Here is a 19,017-nt window from a genome sequence, read left to right on the forward strand (position 1 = left end):
TGGCCTGTGATGGGTCCCTCTTTGCATGTCAATCAAGACCTCTTCCTAAGAAGCAGGCTGTTGTTCCCAAAGTGAATCCACGCTGTGTCTCTGACGCTCTAATTAGAAAGGGCGGCTCTGAGACTACCGCCAGCATTGATGCGTCATGGACGATGGGTCTCTTCTATTAATAAAGGTTCTCAGTACAAATGGTGCTGTGTGTGTGTCCCAGGTGCTCGAGGGCGGTGGCACCGCTGAGCTGATGGAGGGCCTGAAGAGGAAGCAGCAGCAGCAGCAGCAGCAGCAGCAGCGCTGTAAGAGGCCAGGCAAGATGGAGAAGGAGAAGGTTCCCCTGAAGGCCAAGAGGAGGAAGAAGGAGGAAGAGGAGGGCGTGCTATACTCCTCGAACACGGACACACTGATGACTCAAGTCAAACAGGTAGATGCGGTTGTCTGTGGCATATATATAGAGGACGTTTTGCAATGTTTTTCGTAAGTGGTTCTGATTGGTCAATGGCGTTCCATGGGGGCACACTGTTTTTCAACAATAGTAATAATAGCCTTTCAACCATTTTGAATCAATGCTCCACAAATCCAACACTTGCTAAAAGCCATTTGGTTGTAGAAGCCTGTTTGCGCTCTAACAGCTGTAGGTACAAAGCTTTGTTGGATTGCTGTTGATGATGTGGTGTGTAATCTCTGTCTCTTGTGCCTGTGGCTACAGCAGCTCTCCCTCCTGCCGCTGATGGAGCCCGTGATGGGGGTGAACGTGTCTCTGTTCCCGCCGTTCGGCAGCTCCAACCTGGACCGGGACAGCCGGCTCACGGGCTCCTTCGGCAGCGCCTCCCTGGACGGGGTGACGGACTACTACTCTCAGCTCATCTACAAGGTACCGTCGCTGGAATGCCATTATTATGGGCTAGACAACACTGCTGCTGCTGCTGCTGTTCTGTTACTACTGAGGATCATGTCGCTCCTTAAATGCACATGTGTGCACAAGATAATATGAATGCTACTCATTCTAATCTTATCCCTAGGATATGTGTCTTCCCCTGCTTTCACTGAGCTTGTACACCGTAATGTAACATCACGATGGCTGCTTCTTTTATTGAAGCATCAGAGCTTTGGAACTGTGTTTGTAGCAATGATCTTTTGTTAATTGTTCAACTTCAAGTTTATTTCGCCATGTATACAGATGCTAGGAATTTGATTTGGTCTTCTCCATGCAGGCAACACACAGTAAAACAGAAGACAAAAACACAATACAAGGACAAACAGTACCATTATGAGCAATACATTAATAGGAATGGAGATAGTGCAGTGTTAAATAAAATGAAAGTTCAATGGAGTCCCAAGTTAAGAGTTATTTAGGAGGGCTATTGCTTGGGGGAAAAGACTGTGGAGGTGGCGTGATGTTTTGGACATAATAGCTCTGTACCGCCGTCCAGAGGGGAGAAGATTAAACAGACTATTGGCAGGATGAGAGGAGTCGGCCGCAATCTTCACAGCTCTGTTAATGGTCCTGGAGCTATGAGGTCCATGATGGGGGGCAGCCGATGACCCGCGCTGCTTCCCGGCCGACTCTTTGTGTCCTGGCCTTTGCGCGGGCTGACGCAGAGGCAAACCAGACCATGAGAAAGGATGTTGGCACACTCTCAATGACCGCTCTGTAGAATTGTACCATGATGGGGGGGGACTGACCTGTTCAATTACTGTTCAGATATTGATCGTGAAAAAGATTTGTGATTATGGGAAGACATTCCTTTTTTCTCATGCACGTGTTGATGCGTGGTTTTCATTAGCTCTGGTTACGTTATATTTACGTTGATAAAGGTAACACTAGCAGAACTCTCTTGAGTGGAAAATGGTGGAGAATCGCCAACAAAACAACCTATGGTGCATTCCGATGTACAAGCCCTATAATAATATATGTGTAGCTTGAGTACACACAGCATTGAGTGACTCTCCTCCCCTCCCACCAGCAGAACAACCTCAGCAATCCGCCGACCCCCCCGGCCTCTCTGCCTCCCACCCCACCCCCGGTGGCGCGCCACAAGCTGGCCAACGGCTTCGCCACCACCGACGAGCTGGTCAGGACCAAGGCAGCGCTCCGAGAGCAGGAGGGTGAGAGCTACACTCAACCCGTCGTCATCGCTGTACCAAACACTACAGCTCAACGATGCATCACTACGGCAACTATCAAGTCTCGCGGATTCTCTGATGGCAGACCAGCTCAGATCTTGGTGTACCGGGCGTTTCACTTTCTTTCGCTTCCTATTTGCTTTTGACCAATCATGTTGCTGGACAAGTAAGCGTGTAATTGCCCAACACAAGCTCGGCTAGCAGTAGTAAACTGTACAGAAGTGTGTGTGAAGGTTCAAGATCAACACCGTGTAGACTGGCTACTGTAGGAATACACTTAAATTAATTAAAATTGGCTTCTGAAAGCCTTACTAGCACGATGAGTTTTCTTTAGTACAATATCTCCATAACGAGACTGTAAATGAGGTGTACCGCCTCCCCTTGCATTCTCCAGGCCCATATGGTCTCTCCCTAGATGTTCTGCTGTAACATGGTGGCAAGGCTGGATCCGAGATTACTATGAAGTATACTTGTATTGAGATTGGTATATTTGCAGTAACTTCTTTCAAATGAAAACGTTTAAATGTCCTTTTATTTTTCGCCCTTTTCCCATCCAGCGAAAGGATTGTCAGCGGTGAAGCAGAAAGGGGAGGAGCTTCTCAGCCTTAACCACGCCTCTAAGACCGTGGACGTGCCCGCCTCCCTGCCGACGCCCCCTCACACCCACCAGGAGGAGCTCAGGTAGCCGCTTCCTCGTCATCGTGGCTTACTGCGACCAATATCTATTCTTGGTCAGGATCTCCTATTTATTACCGCGGGAGACCGTCCTGATATTCACGATTGCCATGGATATCAGTCTGGGCTTCGGAGTCTGGCCTCGTGCTCTAATTTCTCAAGCCGAATCTGGTTGAAAGTGAAGCAGCAAGCTATTCCTCTCCAAGAAAAGTCTTTCATGCTTTTACATAGTTATTTAGTCAATATTGGGTAAAAACTGGTAAATGCGCCATCAATAGCTCCACTTTCCCAAGGTGCTGTCTTTCTTGTTTTAGAACATGGACTGGAACTCCCTCCCGGATCGCTGATTGGTCCTTTTTGAATTGTGTAATTTTGGAAATGGCTTTAAACAGGACCGAGGCCAGACCGATCTGAAGAGAAACAGAATGTGAACTTGTGAGATCGGATGGTCTCTCCAGGCTAGCTATGTAAGGGTGTTGGTGTCTGCTCTGTGTGCGTGTGTAGGGTCCAGGAGCTGAGCGCGGGCCGAGACAAGAACAGGGACAGTCCCGAGGGCTACGTCCCGTCCTCCTCTCCCGAGTGCGAGGCGGACATGGAGGTCAGCCGCTACCCAGACCTCTCCCACGTCAAGCTGGAGCCGCCTTCTCCCTGCGCCTCGCCTACAATACCCATCATGCCCTGCGCCTGGGGGAAAGGTGAGTCCTCAGACAGCGACCGTGTGTGTGTGTGTGTGTGTGTCTGTGTGTTCTGTGTGTGTGTGTGTGTGTGTGTGTGTGTGTGTGTGTTATTAGGTGAGTGCTGCATGCAGCACTCAACTATTGTTCTTCATAAGTTTAATTCTTTCTTTCCTCTTTATTATTCCCTACAAACTTTGGGATCATTCTCCTTCCTCAATTTTTCGCCCGCTTCTTTTCAGATTATTTAAATATTTTATACTTTTTAAGATATTCTACTTTTAAAATACAATCTTTTTTTTTACATGGGAGTCAATGGGAGGACGGCGGAGCCGTACTCTGGTACTTCAACTGTTTAAGACTTAAATAAATCAATTTTCAATCATTTATCTTCATTCAAATAATTTATCTTCAATAGTATCTAAACGGAATTTCGATATAATTTAAACTTTCTTCAGAATCAAAGTTTAAGTTTCATACCGGCTCGTTTTCAGTTGATCTCATTGATTAACGTTGACACTGGAGCGTGAGGACGTTCAGCAGTGTTGCCAGATTAGAATAGCGACCACCGGCTCGCTATTCTCACACACCAGCAGTGCAGGGCAAAACATTTCACCTTTCAGATTCCTCAGCTCAATTCAATTTACATTTCTGGATTTTTAGCAATGCTTTGCGCTTTTCATTCAGCCGTCACTTTATTTGTTTCCAACCATTTACATTTCTTAAAGGGTGTGCATGTTTACATTGTTTACTCCATTTAGACTTTTGAACTTTTGTTCAAATCCCTTCACTTGATTTAAGCCATTTAACGTTTCTCTATGTCTTAATCTATGTGGCTTTATAAAAAAATATTTTCAACCTCACTTTTTACTACAGCACTCACCGCATTTTCTGCAGGAAATGCATTTTCTAGCTATTAAATGTTCTTTCATTGTGTGCGTGTGTCCAGGCTCAGCGATAAAGCAGGAAATCAAGGCTGAGCCAAGCCAGTTGGGACCGCCCTCGTGTTCCAACACTGGTCTGGTTTCCATCGGTATAACGCTGAACTCCATCGCGGCTCAGGTAACCACTGATCCTACTGCCATCCAAACATAGATTCAATACAGTAGACTTTTATTTTGTTGGTTGAAGTCCTGTCCAAACTGAAACGCTGCAACCTCTGCCTCCTCTCCTCCTTCCCAATGTCCAGAACATCCCCCGCTTCATGATGGCCATCGCTGACCTGCTGCGTGTGCCAGTGCCCCCCAGCTACCAGGTGGCCCAGCTGCCCCCGGGGCCCATGGCCAGACCCCCCGTGGGGCCCGACCGCAGCTCCCTGGCCATGCTGGCCAACGTCAGAGTCCCCATGCCACACGTAGGTCCTGAGCCACCTCAGCGCTGAGCTGGGACCTGGGAGTAGAGTGAAGCTGAGCTGGGACCTGGGAGTAGAGTGAAGCTGAGCTGGGACCTGGGAGTAGAGTGAAGCTGAGCTGGGACCTGGGAGTAGAGTGAAGCTGAGCTGTGGCTCTAGGAGTAGAGTGAAGCTGAGCTGGGACCTGGGAGTAGAGTGAAGCTGAGCTGTGGCTCTAGGAGTAGAGTGAAGCTGAGCTGGGACCTGGGAGTAGAGTGAAGCTGAGCTGGGACCTGGGAGTAGAGTGAAGCTGACCTATGGCTCTGGGTGTCCAACGTGTTCCCATGAGGCTTCATGCAGACAGGCGTCATTAGACTATGTTGGTTTTGGGCACTTTGAGCTCTTTTGGCTAGTCAATAATACAGTCTTTCATTGATTATAGTATCTCAATTGAAAAGGCTATATTGGCATGAGAAATATACAATTATGAATACAGAATAACACTTAAATAAAATGTGTTTCTCCTGCCCCTGTACCTGGCACATCCCTCTACTGCAGGGGTCACAGGCCATCAGGCATCCATCGATGGGCCCCCACCAGGCGGGAAACCGAATGATCAGACCCCCCGGGGCCCCGACTACCAACACTTCAGGTCAATATGCGGCTCCTTTCAATCTGGCTTTTCCTGTTTATCCTGCCTCTAGCTTGTAATGTCTACCTCTCCTATATATTATCTTCACTCCTTCTCTGTGCCTCTCCTTTGACCCTTTGTGATTGTACTTTCATCGTCCAGTCGTCAGAATGGACTACAGCCAACATGGCGGACCCAAGCCCCATGGTTGCACTCACTGCAAGGCACCGCTGCTGGGAAATGTAGTCCACATGACCACCAAGAACCTCAAACAGGTGCACACACAATCACACACATCAGTGACCATGAAAGACGCATCACAATGTCGGCTGTATTGTGATCTGTGTGTGCGTTTGTGTTTTGAAGGAGGGCCAGTCCAGAGCAGCCACCACCCTGCCGTTCTGTAGCACCAACTGCTCTGCGCTCTACTCGTCTGGTCTGCAGAGCAAACAGGCGGACATCAAGGTAACAATGACCCGCCGATCCCCTCGCACAACCTGACTGATGCCTGAACGATTTCACCGACCTTGGAACTCATCAAACATCAATCATGTGCTCACTGAGGAGTTAGGAAGTACTATTCCATCCATCCGGTTGGATGTATTAAACATAGTTACTTATGTGTCTTCTCTGTACGGCTGACCTCTATGTGCCCCCCTCCCTCCCCCCTAGCCGGCGGCTCCTCCCCCCTCGCTCCCCGAGGAGAGCAGGGGAGCCTCTCCTCCCAGTAAGACCCAGCAGCACCAGTACACCAGCAACATGTCCTCCATCGCCGTCCACTGCCTCCCCCTGCCCTCCTCCTCCTCCTCCGGCCCGGCGCCTCCCTCCTCCCCTCCCCTCTCCTTCCCCCCGGCCTCCGCCCTCACCTCGGACAGCGCCGCCAAGACAGACAGCCTCAAGGTCAGCCCCCCCTCCCCCGATCTGCTCCTTGATTGGTTGAGGGTTCGGTCACAGAGTTGAATGATTGAACAGTTAACATTTGGATGTATGGGATGTTCAAGGACTTCATGTGGCTTGAATGAAATAACAATTTATTGATGATTGATTATTGATAACGGAATGGGCAGTTGATTTATTGATGGGGATGGGTCGATCTATGGATTAATTGATTGATCGATTGATGGACCGATCGGTTGGCTACATTCCTTGATCAAACATTTTGACTGACAGGTGACGGTGAAGCTGAAGCCCCGCCCCCGCGCCGTCCCGGGCGGCGGCGAGGACTCTTCGTCCTCGTCCTCTTCCTCGTCCCGCCACGGCGTGAAGCGTCTGAAGGCCTCTCGCTGGTGCCGCTGGAGCCTGCGCGTCACGCTGCCCCGCGGCGGGGGGCAGGCCGCCCCCCTGCCCGGCGAGGAGGAGGTGGACCTGCTGCTCAGGAAGCTGGGCGTGTGTCTGCGGCCCGACCCGCTGCCCCGGGACCAGCGCCGCTGCTGCTTCTGCCGCCAGCTGGGGGACGGGCTGACGGACGGGCCGGCCCGCCTCCTCAACCTGGACCTGGACCTCTGGGTGGGTGGTCCCGGCCGGGGGCGCTCTGCTGGCCTTCAGTGGGCTGGAGTCGTAATGTCTCTTATTCCACAGTACCTTCTAACTTTAGGACTCCTTATTACATCGTACCCTCTCATTCTCACTTTTAAAGTATCTTATGTTCCTCCGCTTTTAAGATTCATGTTATTTTTTCTACTTCTATTTATTTTTTTACAAGAAATATAAAAGACTAATCCTACTGTGTCTGTGTGTCTCTCTCTCTGTCTGTCTCTCTGTCTCTGTCTCTGTCTCTCTCTCTCCCTCTCTCTCCCCCTGTGTGTGTGTGTGTGCCCGTAGGTCCACCTGAACTGTGCGCTGTGGTCCAGCGAGGTGTACGAGACCCAGGCCGGGGCCCTGATCAACGTGGAGCTGGCCCTGCGGCGGGGGCTGGCTCTGCGCTGCGCCCACTGCCAGCAGACCGGGGCCACCAGCGGCTGCAACCGCCTGCGCTGCTCCAACACCTATCACTTCACCTGCGCCCTGCTGGCCAGCTGCACCTTCTTCAAGGTAACAGACACACACACTGTCACACACCTACACACACCTTCAGCTGCGCCTTCTTCAAGGTAACAGACACACACACTGTCACACACCTACACACACCTTCAGCTGCGCCCTGCTGGCCAGCTGCACCTTCTTCAAGGTAACAGACACACACACTAACACACCTACACACACCTTCAGCTGCGCCCTGCTGGCCAGCTGCACCTTCTTCAAGGTAACAGACACACACACTAACACACCTACACATACCTTCAGCTGCGCCCTGCTCACTCACACTTTACTCACACACACTTTACTCACACACACACTTTCCACACACTCACACACTTTACTCACGCACTCTAATCACACACTTTACTCACACACACACTTAACTCACGCACACTCTAATCACAAACACACTTTACTCACACACACTTTACTCACACTTTCCTCACACTCACACTTTACTCACAGACTTTACTCACTCACACTCTAATCACACGCACACACTTTACTCACACACACTGTACTAACAAACACACTTTAATCACACACACACTTTACTCACGCTCACACACACATTAATCACACTCACATTTTATACAGACACACTGAACACCACCATGTGATCCGCCCATGTACGGCTCCTGACCTGCCTTGTGCCCCCCCCTCCAGGATAAGACCATGCTGTGCCACCTCCACAAGCCCCGGTCGGGGCTCCCCCCGGGGGGTGGGGCCGACGCCCCCAGGCCCTCCACCAGCGGCGCCTCGCCCAGCTCCTCCTGCTCGCCGTGCTCGCCCCCGGGGGGCGGGCCCGGCGCCGACGACCCCTACGACTCGGAGCTGCGCTGCTTCGCCGTGGCGCGGCGCGTCTACGTGCAGAGGGACGAGGCGCGGCAGATCGCCGCCATCGTGCAGCGCGGCGACCGGCAGCACACCTTCCGCGTGGGCAGCCTGGTGTTCCGGGCGGTGGGCCGCCTGCTGCCCCAGCAGATGGCCGCCTTCCACAACCACGGGGCCATCTTCCCCGTGGGATACCAGGCCAACCGCCTCTACTGGAGCATGCGCCACAGCAACCGGTGACCACCCCCCCCCCCCCCCCCCCCGTTTTTCTAGTGATGATTATTTTCCTTTAATAGCGTTCCCGCTAATTATTTGAATGGATTATAATTAGGTGTCTAACGTGTGTGGGTGTGTGTGTGTGTGGTTGCAGGCGGTGTAAGTACATGTGCTCCATCGAGGAGCTGGAGGGCGAGCCCCTCTTCAAGCTGAAGGTGGTGGAGAAGGGCTACGAAGACCTCATCCTGACCGGACCCACCCCCAAAGGTATGACCTCTGACCCCACCCCCCGCAACCTCCCCCCCAGTTGCCCTGTTACCGTGTGTGTGTTGACACTGCTGCCTGACCTGCAGTGGTGTGGGACCGCGTCCTGGAGCCGGTGTCGGGGCTGCGGACCGCCAGCGGGACCCTCAAGCTGTTCCCCACCTACCTGAAGGGGGAGGACCTGTTTGGGCTCACCACCTCGGCGGTCACCCGCATCGTGGAGTCGGTGCGTTGGACGGACACACACACACACACACACACACACACACACACACACACACACACACACACACACACACACACACACACACACACACACACACACACACACACACACACACACACACACACACACACACACACACACACACACACACACACACACACAGGTTTTTACTACCCGGTGAGCCCCACTGACTGGGAACAGTCTGGTGGGGTCCACCCTTTCTGAAGGGTCTAGAGACTTGATTTTAACTGCTAAAATCATTATAAATTCATGTGAAAATGAAAATCACTTGAAACTTCAAACACTCTTTAATAATTTTTAAAAAAAAAACCCTGAATTTTGGCCCCGTGGGGACTGGCAGTGTTGAGTCAATTGGGATACCATCAACCCCACTGATGGGTACTGCATGATTCATTGCAAGCATTTAATCAAACTAATGTTGGATTGAAACCTTCATTTTAGATTAGATAAATACTGGATCCAATAACCAGATTTCCTTCAAAAGCATCTCAGATACACTCACGGTGGAAAGATAATGGATCGTTTACCTGGCCTCTTTAAGATACCATGCTTGCTGCTGCTCCAACTGAATACTCAGTGGTTTAACATTAGGTTATGTTAACCCCTGCACCTTGTTACTCAATACCACACAATCAATTTACACAATAGCCACTCATATTTAGGATTCTATAAATGGCCAAAGTTTGAGCTAGATTTTTCTTTTATATTTTAAAGCTATTTACGAATTATAATTGAATACTTGTCTGTTTTTCATTAGATCATCCAACAGGTATGACAAAATCTGTTTTTATTGAATCTAAACACCAGATGTGTTTAGATTGTGTCTATTCCAAAATGCATCTGGTAGATTCCGTCTGGAAAAAATGTAGACCTACAAGGAGATAAAAATGCTTATACCACCACTGACACCAAAACCTTAATTTTGAAAGGGCATTGCATAGTAAACATTGGTGAGAAAAAGTTCAGTGAGCGTCTTTAAGTTAGGACCCCACCGATACGAATTTTGTTCGGGCTAATGCCAATAAAGAAAATATATGGGCATCAAGGGGGAAGAAAATAACTTATTTGTTGAACAACTACTAGAAATACTAGTGACAAAGATTAATTGAAGGCAGATCATTTTACTTTAACTGTCAGAAATTTCTTGGGAAAAATAGTGTTACCAATTTGTAAAAAATAAAGTTGCATGTGGCATTTTCAAACGGACATTATTTCTAACATGTCTACATAAATATACACGGCCTGGCCCAAAGAAATAAATCACCAGCTCTGTCAAGAAATGTTCCTATTTATGTATGGAAAAGGGGATTTGTTTTTTCAACTGAATTAGTATATGTTTACTAAACTAAATAATACTCTTATATTGTGTAAAAAATAAAACTATACAACACAATGTATTGTAGTAATAATAATATAAAAATACAATGTGAAAGCTGATCCATACAGAAGAAAACTGCTTTTGGGTTAGTAATATAATTTTAGATGAGTTCTCGTTCCTGTGTAAGTAAAAGTATTCTGCCGCCAATTCATATATTAGTCACAAGTGTTTGAACTATATTTAAGGGTTCAAAACAGTTACAATATATATTTCTAGAAAACATTTTGAAAACATGAAAAAAAAAAAAGTACTCTTTAGTTACACTAGAACAAGTGCATATTCATTACTCTTTAGAACAGTTTACACTACAGAACAAGTGCATTATTCAGTACTGTCTTTTGGCCATCTTACGCTGAATGGCTGATATTCTATTTTTGACATAAATCTTCACTGCCTTCCAGCTTCTTCCATGAAGTTCTTTAGGTGAAGCCTTAATGCAGGCAACACATTGGGCTTTACCTGGTACTTTACCAGAGGTGATGTGTGCCATCAGACTCCTTTCAACAGCTTTCACCTCTGCAGAGGACCACATCCTCTTCTTTGAGGTTTCTAAGAAATATAGAAAGTAAAAAGAAAGCCATTAAGAGGTGTAGACTAGCGATGTAAAGATTATTTTCTAACCAATCAGCTTTACACAACTGCTGCTGTTTGTCTATCTAATTGGCCAGGTATTTTTACTTTTCTGTTAGAAACCAAACAAAAGAACTAGTGGTAAGACGTGCATAGGATTTCCACAACTTAACATGTCACATATAGCTCAACAAAAACCTGCCTGTCTCCAGCGCCTGGATGTCTGTTAGTTAACTCAGGCAGGAATGTACTTATAAAAAAAATGACAGCATATATAAACAGAGATAAAACATAAGCACAATCCATCATATACCTGTGTTTCTATCCTTTGCTCATTGCTTTTTTGAAATCACTATTTCTGAGATTGAATCGTTCAGCCTTGGCAAAGTTGAATGTACGGATTACCTATTTTAATGTACCTACCGTCAGACTCTGCAGTTTCCCGTCTTCTCTTCGTTGTTGAGGGTCCTGTTGAAAGAATAAATGATGAGTATATGCAAAAAAGATAGAAAAAGAAACTGGCAGCATAATGTGTGTAAAATACCTGTTTCTGGGTCATCACTTTCTGACTCAGATGCTGCCTTTCCCTGGCTTTCCTTGAGGATCCTGTTAAAATGATCACTATATGAATACAATCAATTGATTGCTAATTGGCAACCCACCTTCACTGTTTGAATAAAAGCAATATATATCAAGATTTTAAAACTACCAGAGCAACAGATTTGTTCATAGAATTGCATTGAGCAGTTGCGTTTTCCAAAATGATAATGCACATCTGGAGGTACTGCAGGCACATCTAATGTTACTGTAACTGATGTATTCAGACCAGGAAGCAAACCTAAGTGTCTCAGATGGAAGCAAAAATCGTAACAACAACACTATCAGTCACTCAATTGGCATCATAGAAGAGAAAGACAGAGCTTTACATCATGAATACGGTGGAGTCAGTGATTCTGGAGAACGTTTGTTGTCAAGATCAGTGAATATCACCTCATGATCTGCTACCTGTCTGTACTTTGTGTGCATTGAAAATAAATCTGGTGTTAATAAACATCCTAGGCTCTGAAAATGTATGTAAACAGTTGATCAACTAACCAAGGTTAACCAAAGGGGCCCATCGTAGCTAGACACATGCCTTTTTAGAGTGCTTAGGCTGGGTATTAAGACTAGATTTTTCAGCGCACACAGTACAGACATTTATCGGATCATGAAGAGATATTAACGGATTTTGACAAATTATTTTGACAGCAAGTTTTCTTCAATCTACTAAAAAGCAATCAGAAATGTCTGTATCTTGTTAAGCCACGTACAGACAATACTTCAATTTTTTCAGCTTTGAAATAAATAAAAGCAAATGAGGATGAGAAAACTGCCAGTCAGATCTTGCTATAAAAGTGCCTCCAGCTCTAATGTGTTGAAAAGCTAGACAGTGGACATCAAATGCCATGGCCTTAGTCTGTGAGATACCTGTAGCAGCCGGTCCTACACTACCAGGATCCTCACAGGTCTGCTTTCCTCTGTTGGATCTTAGGGGTCCTGTAAGAAGAATGAATGTCATTAAATGAAAAGGCTTACTCTGACAGGACAAAGGCCCTTCCCTCCCATCTAAAGCAGGTTCTTAATATAGTATCCAGTCCTGCACCAGGATCAGGGACATCTTCATCCAACAGGCCTCTGGAGCTAGGGTCGTCACTGTCACTCTCAAGAATTGTTTTTGTTTTTCTCTTCGGTGTTGAGGATCCTGTTGAAATAATTATGAATCATAATTTTTTCATTTTCCGATTGTTAAGTAAAAAACAAAAACGAACAATTATAGAATGGAAAGGGTGGTGTCAGTTAAGTTTGGCTGTCTTGTCTCAGATCTAGAAGATTTTTCTAGGAGAAAAATGGACGATAAAGATAATAAACTTCATATGGTTCATCCTAACAATCACTCAGCCTCCATGCAATGCAATTGTGTTGGAAAGTAAAAAGTGTAACTCACCTGATGGAGAGCAAAAAGACGAGTCTTTCTCAGGTTCTGAAAGGCCACTGTCCAGAGCTTCCTGCACTTCCTCTGAAAAGTAGGTTATATAACAAAGCCATATCACATAAAAAAGTGTATTCACCCTGAGCACAAATATAAATATTATATATATTTCCTTTACCATTTGGATCGATTTGGATCTGGTCCAGGCTAAGTCCCTTAAATTCTGACAGTCGGCCTTGTTCTAGGGCAATCAGGACTTTGCTGACTTTAGCCAACTGCAGCGTTCCTTCCGGTAGTCTATAGTACTGCCTATGGACCCGGATGTCATGGCCAAGAAAATTTGCGAGTATGTCCATTTCATTGTCTCTCAGGTTAAGGACAGTGGAGAGAGTAGCCACGTGCTTTCTGAGCTTTGTAGAGGAAAGCGTTTCCGGGTGCTTGGCCCCACAATCCTTTGCAATCTCGGATTGCATCCGATCCCCTTAAGTGTGTCTCTGCTCCAGGTCTGGAGAAGAAAAATGGATTTTCATCAGCCACACCACAGGCCCGCCGATGTGCAACCAAGGCTTCCATTGAGCAGAGCATGTCTGGCGTCAGAAGGATGGGAACTTTTCGGTCTCTTTTTCCTCTTATTTCAATGCGCTGAAAATGCTCGCACAGCTTTCCCTCCAGCTCTGAAAGTCCCAATGCCAAATCGGAATGTACTCCTGTAGTATCCCTGAGGGTAAATGCACTGAGCGGCATCTTTGACACCTCACCCTCTCTCCTGCGATTGAAGAGTATCACCTCACACAAAGTCAAGCTGGCCAGCTTGGACCAGTTCTTATTTGGATCCTCTTGAAGACTGCTTTGGTATTTTTGTCTGCACTTATCAAGACGCATATGCATTTTTTTTACATCCTCAGTAAAAGGGAGGAGCTGAGGGGTGTTCCACTTCCCCTCTCTTCTCCTTTTGGATGATGTTTGCGACTTCATCCTGGTGCATAGCATTGACCAGCTCCCAAACCTTTCTGCTGACACCATCTGGGACTGGCTGTGCAAAGGCACAGAGTGACTGGATCCGACTTTTACCTGGCTTCGTTGTGCTGCATTTTTTAGCCAGCCGGCACCTGGACATGTGTCTCCATAGAGATTTTCTTTTAAGCAGTGCTTCAGTTTATGCAGTGCATGTAGTCAGTTGCTTCTACTGGTTTCACAGTTGTCTGACATGGAATTAGTGTTCCACTGCCAGCTTTTAGAACCTCATTGTTATGAGCACGGTTTCCTTTGTTTCTAATGAGGTCCAAATGCAATTTTCGTTCCTTTGAGCGTAAAGGAAAAGTTATTGCTTTTGCAACAGCTGGTTCTGTGCTGTGTTTGCGTATTAGGTGCCTCGACATTTTATTGCATTGCATTGGACAGTAAAGACAATAATTCTTTCTACTGTAATCTCTGCCACCATTCTTTTTTTTTTGCAGCTTAAGTACCGACACAATTCCCAGGTTATCGTCATCAGAGCTTTCACTCTCTGCTCCCTTAATGTCTTTACCCAAATGAGTAATGGGCAATTTCTTTCTTTTATAAGTTCTGTGTGCCATCTTTTGTTTCTTCAGTTTCACAAATGGAACCTTTTTCTTAAGCTTGTCAGATCCCTCTGAACTGCTTCCATGCATTGAGGCTTTTGACGGAATATATTCATCTTCACTGCTAGCAACACAGCTACTAGGGGCTTCTGAAACATCGGACACTCTGGAGAGCCGGTCCATGTATTCTTTGGTAAGCTTGAAATGAAAGATGAAAGTTAAATAGTTAATTTTCAAATTATCTGCAAGAAACATTAACCAGGTCTGAAAATCGAACATTGTCCATAAGACCTCACTAAATCTGGGTTACTGAACCTGACAATCAACCTTTATGCGATTAAGGTAAGTCAATGACATGCAATGTAGGGCTGGGCGATATATCGAATATATGCGATGTATCGCGAGATGTTCTCCAGGCGATGTATAAAATGCCCCTGTCGCGAACATCGAATACAAATTGGCACGTAATGTTTCTTTTTGCCGCCGCCGGCATACTCGTTGTGTTCCCTTCTCTCGCTCTTTCCTGTGGCTCTCTGCCTCACAGACTCATATGCATTAAACACACTCACTCCCCCCGCGAGATTCTAGGATTCTACGCGCGTGTGTGACGTCACACACGCGACCGGTGAGTGAGAACAGCGACCGGTCACTCGTCTCCTACCGTTGAGTGAGAACAGCGAGAGAGAGAGAAAAGATGATGGAAACTGAGGATTTGGTTTAAAAAAAGAATAGTACAGGATCCGTCGTCTAGCAGTGGTTTGGCTACCGAAAGGAAGATGTGGAACAAAAAACGGCTTTGAGCTCTGTTTTTGCTCGAAAATAATTAACGGTTTGAATAAATGCTGTGTTGGTAAATCTAACTTGCTGTGATTTTCCTTTTCTTATGTGCAAGTTCTAAATTCTTCCAATAGAAAGCACTAATGAGTTATAACTGTTGTTTCATGTAATCTACATGCAGACTTATGTTTCAGGAATACTCAAATTATTATAACATGTAGTAACATTATGCCAGACATGGTTGAATCGAGCATTTATGATGTGCTCTAGAGGAGATTCAAAATATATCGAGATATATATCGTGTATCGAGATATAGTAAAAAAATATTGAGATATTCATTTTGGCCCATATCGCCCAGCCCTAATGCAATGTGAGAGTTGTTTATAGCAAAAATGTTATTGAGGGTTCTTAAACTAAAAAAACTGAATATTCTATTTAGTAAAGTACTTGGTTTGAAAAATTAAAGAGAATGTTCTCCTCTGTTCAACAAATATCAATATGGGATACAGTGATGAACCAATTTAACCCTTAAAACATGGTGGCTTTAGTTTTCACTCTCAAAAATGGGATACTAAGGCTAACTATTTTTACAGTGAGGAAATGTAAACATATACTGATAAACTGCAGGAGGAACAAAAACAGACCAGGGGCCGTATTCCTAAAACAATTTAAGGCTAAGAGTAGGTCCTAACTTGCAGATTTAGGAGTAACTAAAAAAATAAGGGGCGTATCACTCCTAATTTTAGGACTAATTACTTTTTAAGATAAGTGTAATTCACAAAGCATTTTAGCCCTAAATCTATGTAAAGCTAGGAGTCCTCAAGAGGACCCCTAAGTCACTAAGAGTAGATCACAGACAACCATTTGATGGCATTTTGAAGAGATTTAATAATCGTGAGCTTTCTGAAAGGTACCTTAATAACTGAGGGTCAGTTCATTATTGGTTTGGATGCAAACATGAGAAATGTATAAAAATATATAATGAATGTTTATTGAAGTTAAGTTCTTCAAAATTAAGCGTTCCACTAGTCCCCTTAATGCAAACTTACAATTATGCTGTCAGTTCTTGTTAAGGGTGGTACATCAGAGTCTTCCCCAACACCAGAGTTCAAACCCTCGGGTGTGCAGTCTGTGCCGAAATCTGGGCTCATTTCCTATAGGGGGAGAAAAGAAAATGAAGCACCTAATTAGCTACAGTGGATACAGAGATGTGAAATATACTTTGTCATAGCATTTGTCTAAAGAGGTCTTATTTCCTATAATGCCAAATCATTCCCTACTTGCTTGTATTTTAAGAACAGCCTGTAATTTCGAACCCCTTTGGTGTGGAGGCATTAAGGGACAGATGAAGAATATTTATTCTATTTTTAAATATGGAGTCAAATGCCTGATTTGCGGAATTTACATTTAGGTTTAGTGATTTCCTACAGCTTGCACTCAACACTTATTTATTGTGTTCAAAGACCCACATCTCAAACATAGTGCTATCAGTAGCTGCACACTCACTGAAGTTATTTCTAAGGCTCTCGGAGAATACTGGCTATAGAGGTGGGCAGTACACTGGTATTGACACTGTCACCAGTCGGACGTTATGCCATGATATGGATTTCACAATACCATCAAGACGTCATAAACACCCACACTTGCTGGTTTAGCGCAGCTGACTGACTCCGGGAGCTGACAGTGAGCTGCTGAGACTCTGTGCTGCTCCACAGCTCTGAAAGCTCCATTTTGGAAGCTCAAATGGTGCTTAATCTATTGGTAACAGACTTGTAGGTGTTCGCACACATGTAGATTACTATTCCATGGGGAGAGGATCATGTATCCCCGCTGACGGAGAAGTGGAGCCACAGCGCTGGACAGGCTATTGGGGATAGCAGCCGAGCTAGCTGCAGCTCGGCTGCTATCCCCACTAGCCTGTCCAGCTCTGCCTGGCCAGCTCTGCCTGGCCGCCCTCTTTGCGGGGGGACACCTACACAAAAGTTTCACTCCAACCATCTAATACTGCCGCTGCACGTTAAGATATGAATAGCAATAGATGAAACAATAGTATGGCAATCACATTATTTTAAATGGTTTTTCCCAAGTCCCATTGACATTAAATAAAATTCCATCGACAAGAGGGACCTGGCCCAGGTATCAGCTAGTTTGTTAAGCCTGTTCATTTCAAAATCTTCAGTGTTAAGAATGCATGAAACTCGTTTGGAAAATGACCATACAACCCATTTACTTAAAAGGTGCACTATGTAACATTGGGTGTGTCAGAAAAGTGACATTTTCTAATAACTGAATAAACAAACTTTCCTCACAGGTTCCTCAAAATAATTTAGTTTTGACTTATGATAATTATTCAATTCTAAGAATTACATGTAAGAGAAAATATTAGGGATGCACCGAAATGAAAATTGTTGGCCGCAACCGAAAACCGAAAATGAGGAAACCAAGGCCGAAAACCGAAACACCGAAATAAATCATTATGCCAATTATTAGTACCATTTAGGGTTGCTGCGGTATTACCGGTGTTGAGGCCAACACCGAGTTATTTTGTATTCTTTTTTTCCACTAATAAAAACAAATTCCGGTCTTGTGTGGAACGCGCAAGACCGGTAACCATAGCAACGCCGGTAAACAAACCCCGCAAAGCCCAATCCCTACGAGAGCTCCTCGCGCTACGGCCATCCAGAGGCGCACAGAGCTTTTGGCCGTGATATTATATATAAAATTATATTATACTATTATATATAGAACGTTATAAGACGCTGTCACCGAGAATTGGCGCGCTGCCAGACGCTGTCACCGAGTGTGAGAGGAGAGTTGACGGAGAAGATGTCGGTTGACCTAGTTTCAAAGTTTATACCGTTTATACTCGGAAATCCCGGTGTTGACACGATGTATTACTCGGTGTGAAAATGTCCACACCGCGGCAACCCTAGTACCATTGCATTTATGGCTATGCCTGTGTACCAACTTCATTAAAATCAAGGCATTGCAATGTTTGCAAAATCGCTATACGTGGGTCATTCTCAGAACCATTAAAAAAACGTCCACACCGCAGACATATTGGCGCTTATCCAGACAAGCGTGTGCTGGCCGCGCTTTTTGTTAGCGTCATCACAAATTTCTGTTTCGGCCGTGTTGTTTCGGTGATAAAAGTATTTCGGCCGAAAACCGAAAATGCGCTTTTGGGCCATTTTCGGCCGAAAGTTTTCGGTGGTCGAAAATTCGGTTCATCCCTAGAAAATATGTTTAGTAAACTAACTGCAGGCTCTGTGAACGTAAACAAATCCCCCCCTCCTCTGAAACTGCAACTTCAAGCTATTATATTATCAACACATTAAATGTAATTTATAAAGAGATAGGCCAGGCTACTACTCCCATTATAGGCCTACAGGCGACACCAAAACATAATACTGTCAAATACAAGAAAAAAACGTGATAAAATGTTTTGGTCATTTCGCCCACCCCTATTGGCTAGTAACTATAACAAGGTGAAGGCCTTTAGTTAAAAATGACTACATTTTTGACACTTTCCAAATACTCAGAAGCTGTAGTTCCTTCAGGTGTAATTTCTAGTGGTAATGAGTTCTCCCCATCTGGTTGTGAACTTCCTGAAGGCTAAACATAGACAGAGAACACATGTATTAACTTGTGTCTAGAACTAGAGATTGATTGAGATTGAAGAGTTAAAGAACAGATTGTGTTGTGATCTCTTGAAATGTATCAAAGTAACTAAGTTAAAAAAAGAGACA

General features: G+C 45.4%; 1 protein-coding gene across 11 annotated transcripts in view; it reads left to right on the forward strand.

The window, feature by feature from the left end:
* The window catches only part of LOC307088863 (uncharacterized protein), a 79,897-nt gene that overhangs the window by 51,638 nt on the left and 9,242 nt on the right, over positions 1 to 19,017 (forward strand). For 8 of the 11 annotated variants that reach the window (XM_079754899.1, XM_079754908.1, XM_079754900.1 and 5 more), the window contains 16 exons: positions 212 to 418; positions 704 to 868; positions 1,962 to 2,103; positions 2,679 to 2,802; positions 3,301 to 3,491; positions 4,420 to 4,532; positions 4,660 to 4,824; positions 5,359 to 5,452; positions 5,594 to 5,706; positions 5,798 to 5,896; positions 6,104 to 6,331; positions 6,602 to 6,937; positions 7,253 to 7,462; positions 8,117 to 8,520; positions 8,655 to 8,767; positions 8,854 to 8,990. In XM_079754899.1, the coding sequence (XP_079611025.1) occupies positions 212 to 418; positions 704 to 868; positions 1,962 to 2,103; positions 2,679 to 2,802; positions 3,301 to 3,491; positions 4,420 to 4,532; positions 4,660 to 4,824; positions 5,359 to 5,452; positions 5,594 to 5,706; positions 5,798 to 5,896; positions 6,104 to 6,331; positions 6,602 to 6,937; positions 7,253 to 7,462; positions 8,117 to 8,520; positions 8,655 to 8,767; positions 8,854 to 8,990 (2,841 nt within the window). The remainder of the gene's footprint in view (positions 1 to 211; positions 419 to 703; positions 869 to 1,961; positions 2,104 to 2,678; positions 2,803 to 3,300; positions 3,492 to 4,419; positions 4,533 to 4,659; positions 4,825 to 5,358; positions 5,453 to 5,593; positions 5,707 to 5,797; positions 5,897 to 6,103; positions 6,332 to 6,601; positions 6,938 to 7,252; positions 7,463 to 8,116; positions 8,521 to 8,654; positions 8,768 to 8,853; positions 8,991 to 19,017) is intronic. The other 3 variants (XM_079754904.1, XM_079754901.1, XM_079754906.1) reach the window with 2 other exon arrangements.

Source organism: Pollachius pollachius (genome assembly GCF_949987615.1).
Source record: "Pollachius pollachius genome assembly, chromosome: 17".
NCBI lineage: Eukaryota > Metazoa > Chordata > Actinopteri > Gadiformes > Gadidae > Pollachius > Pollachius pollachius.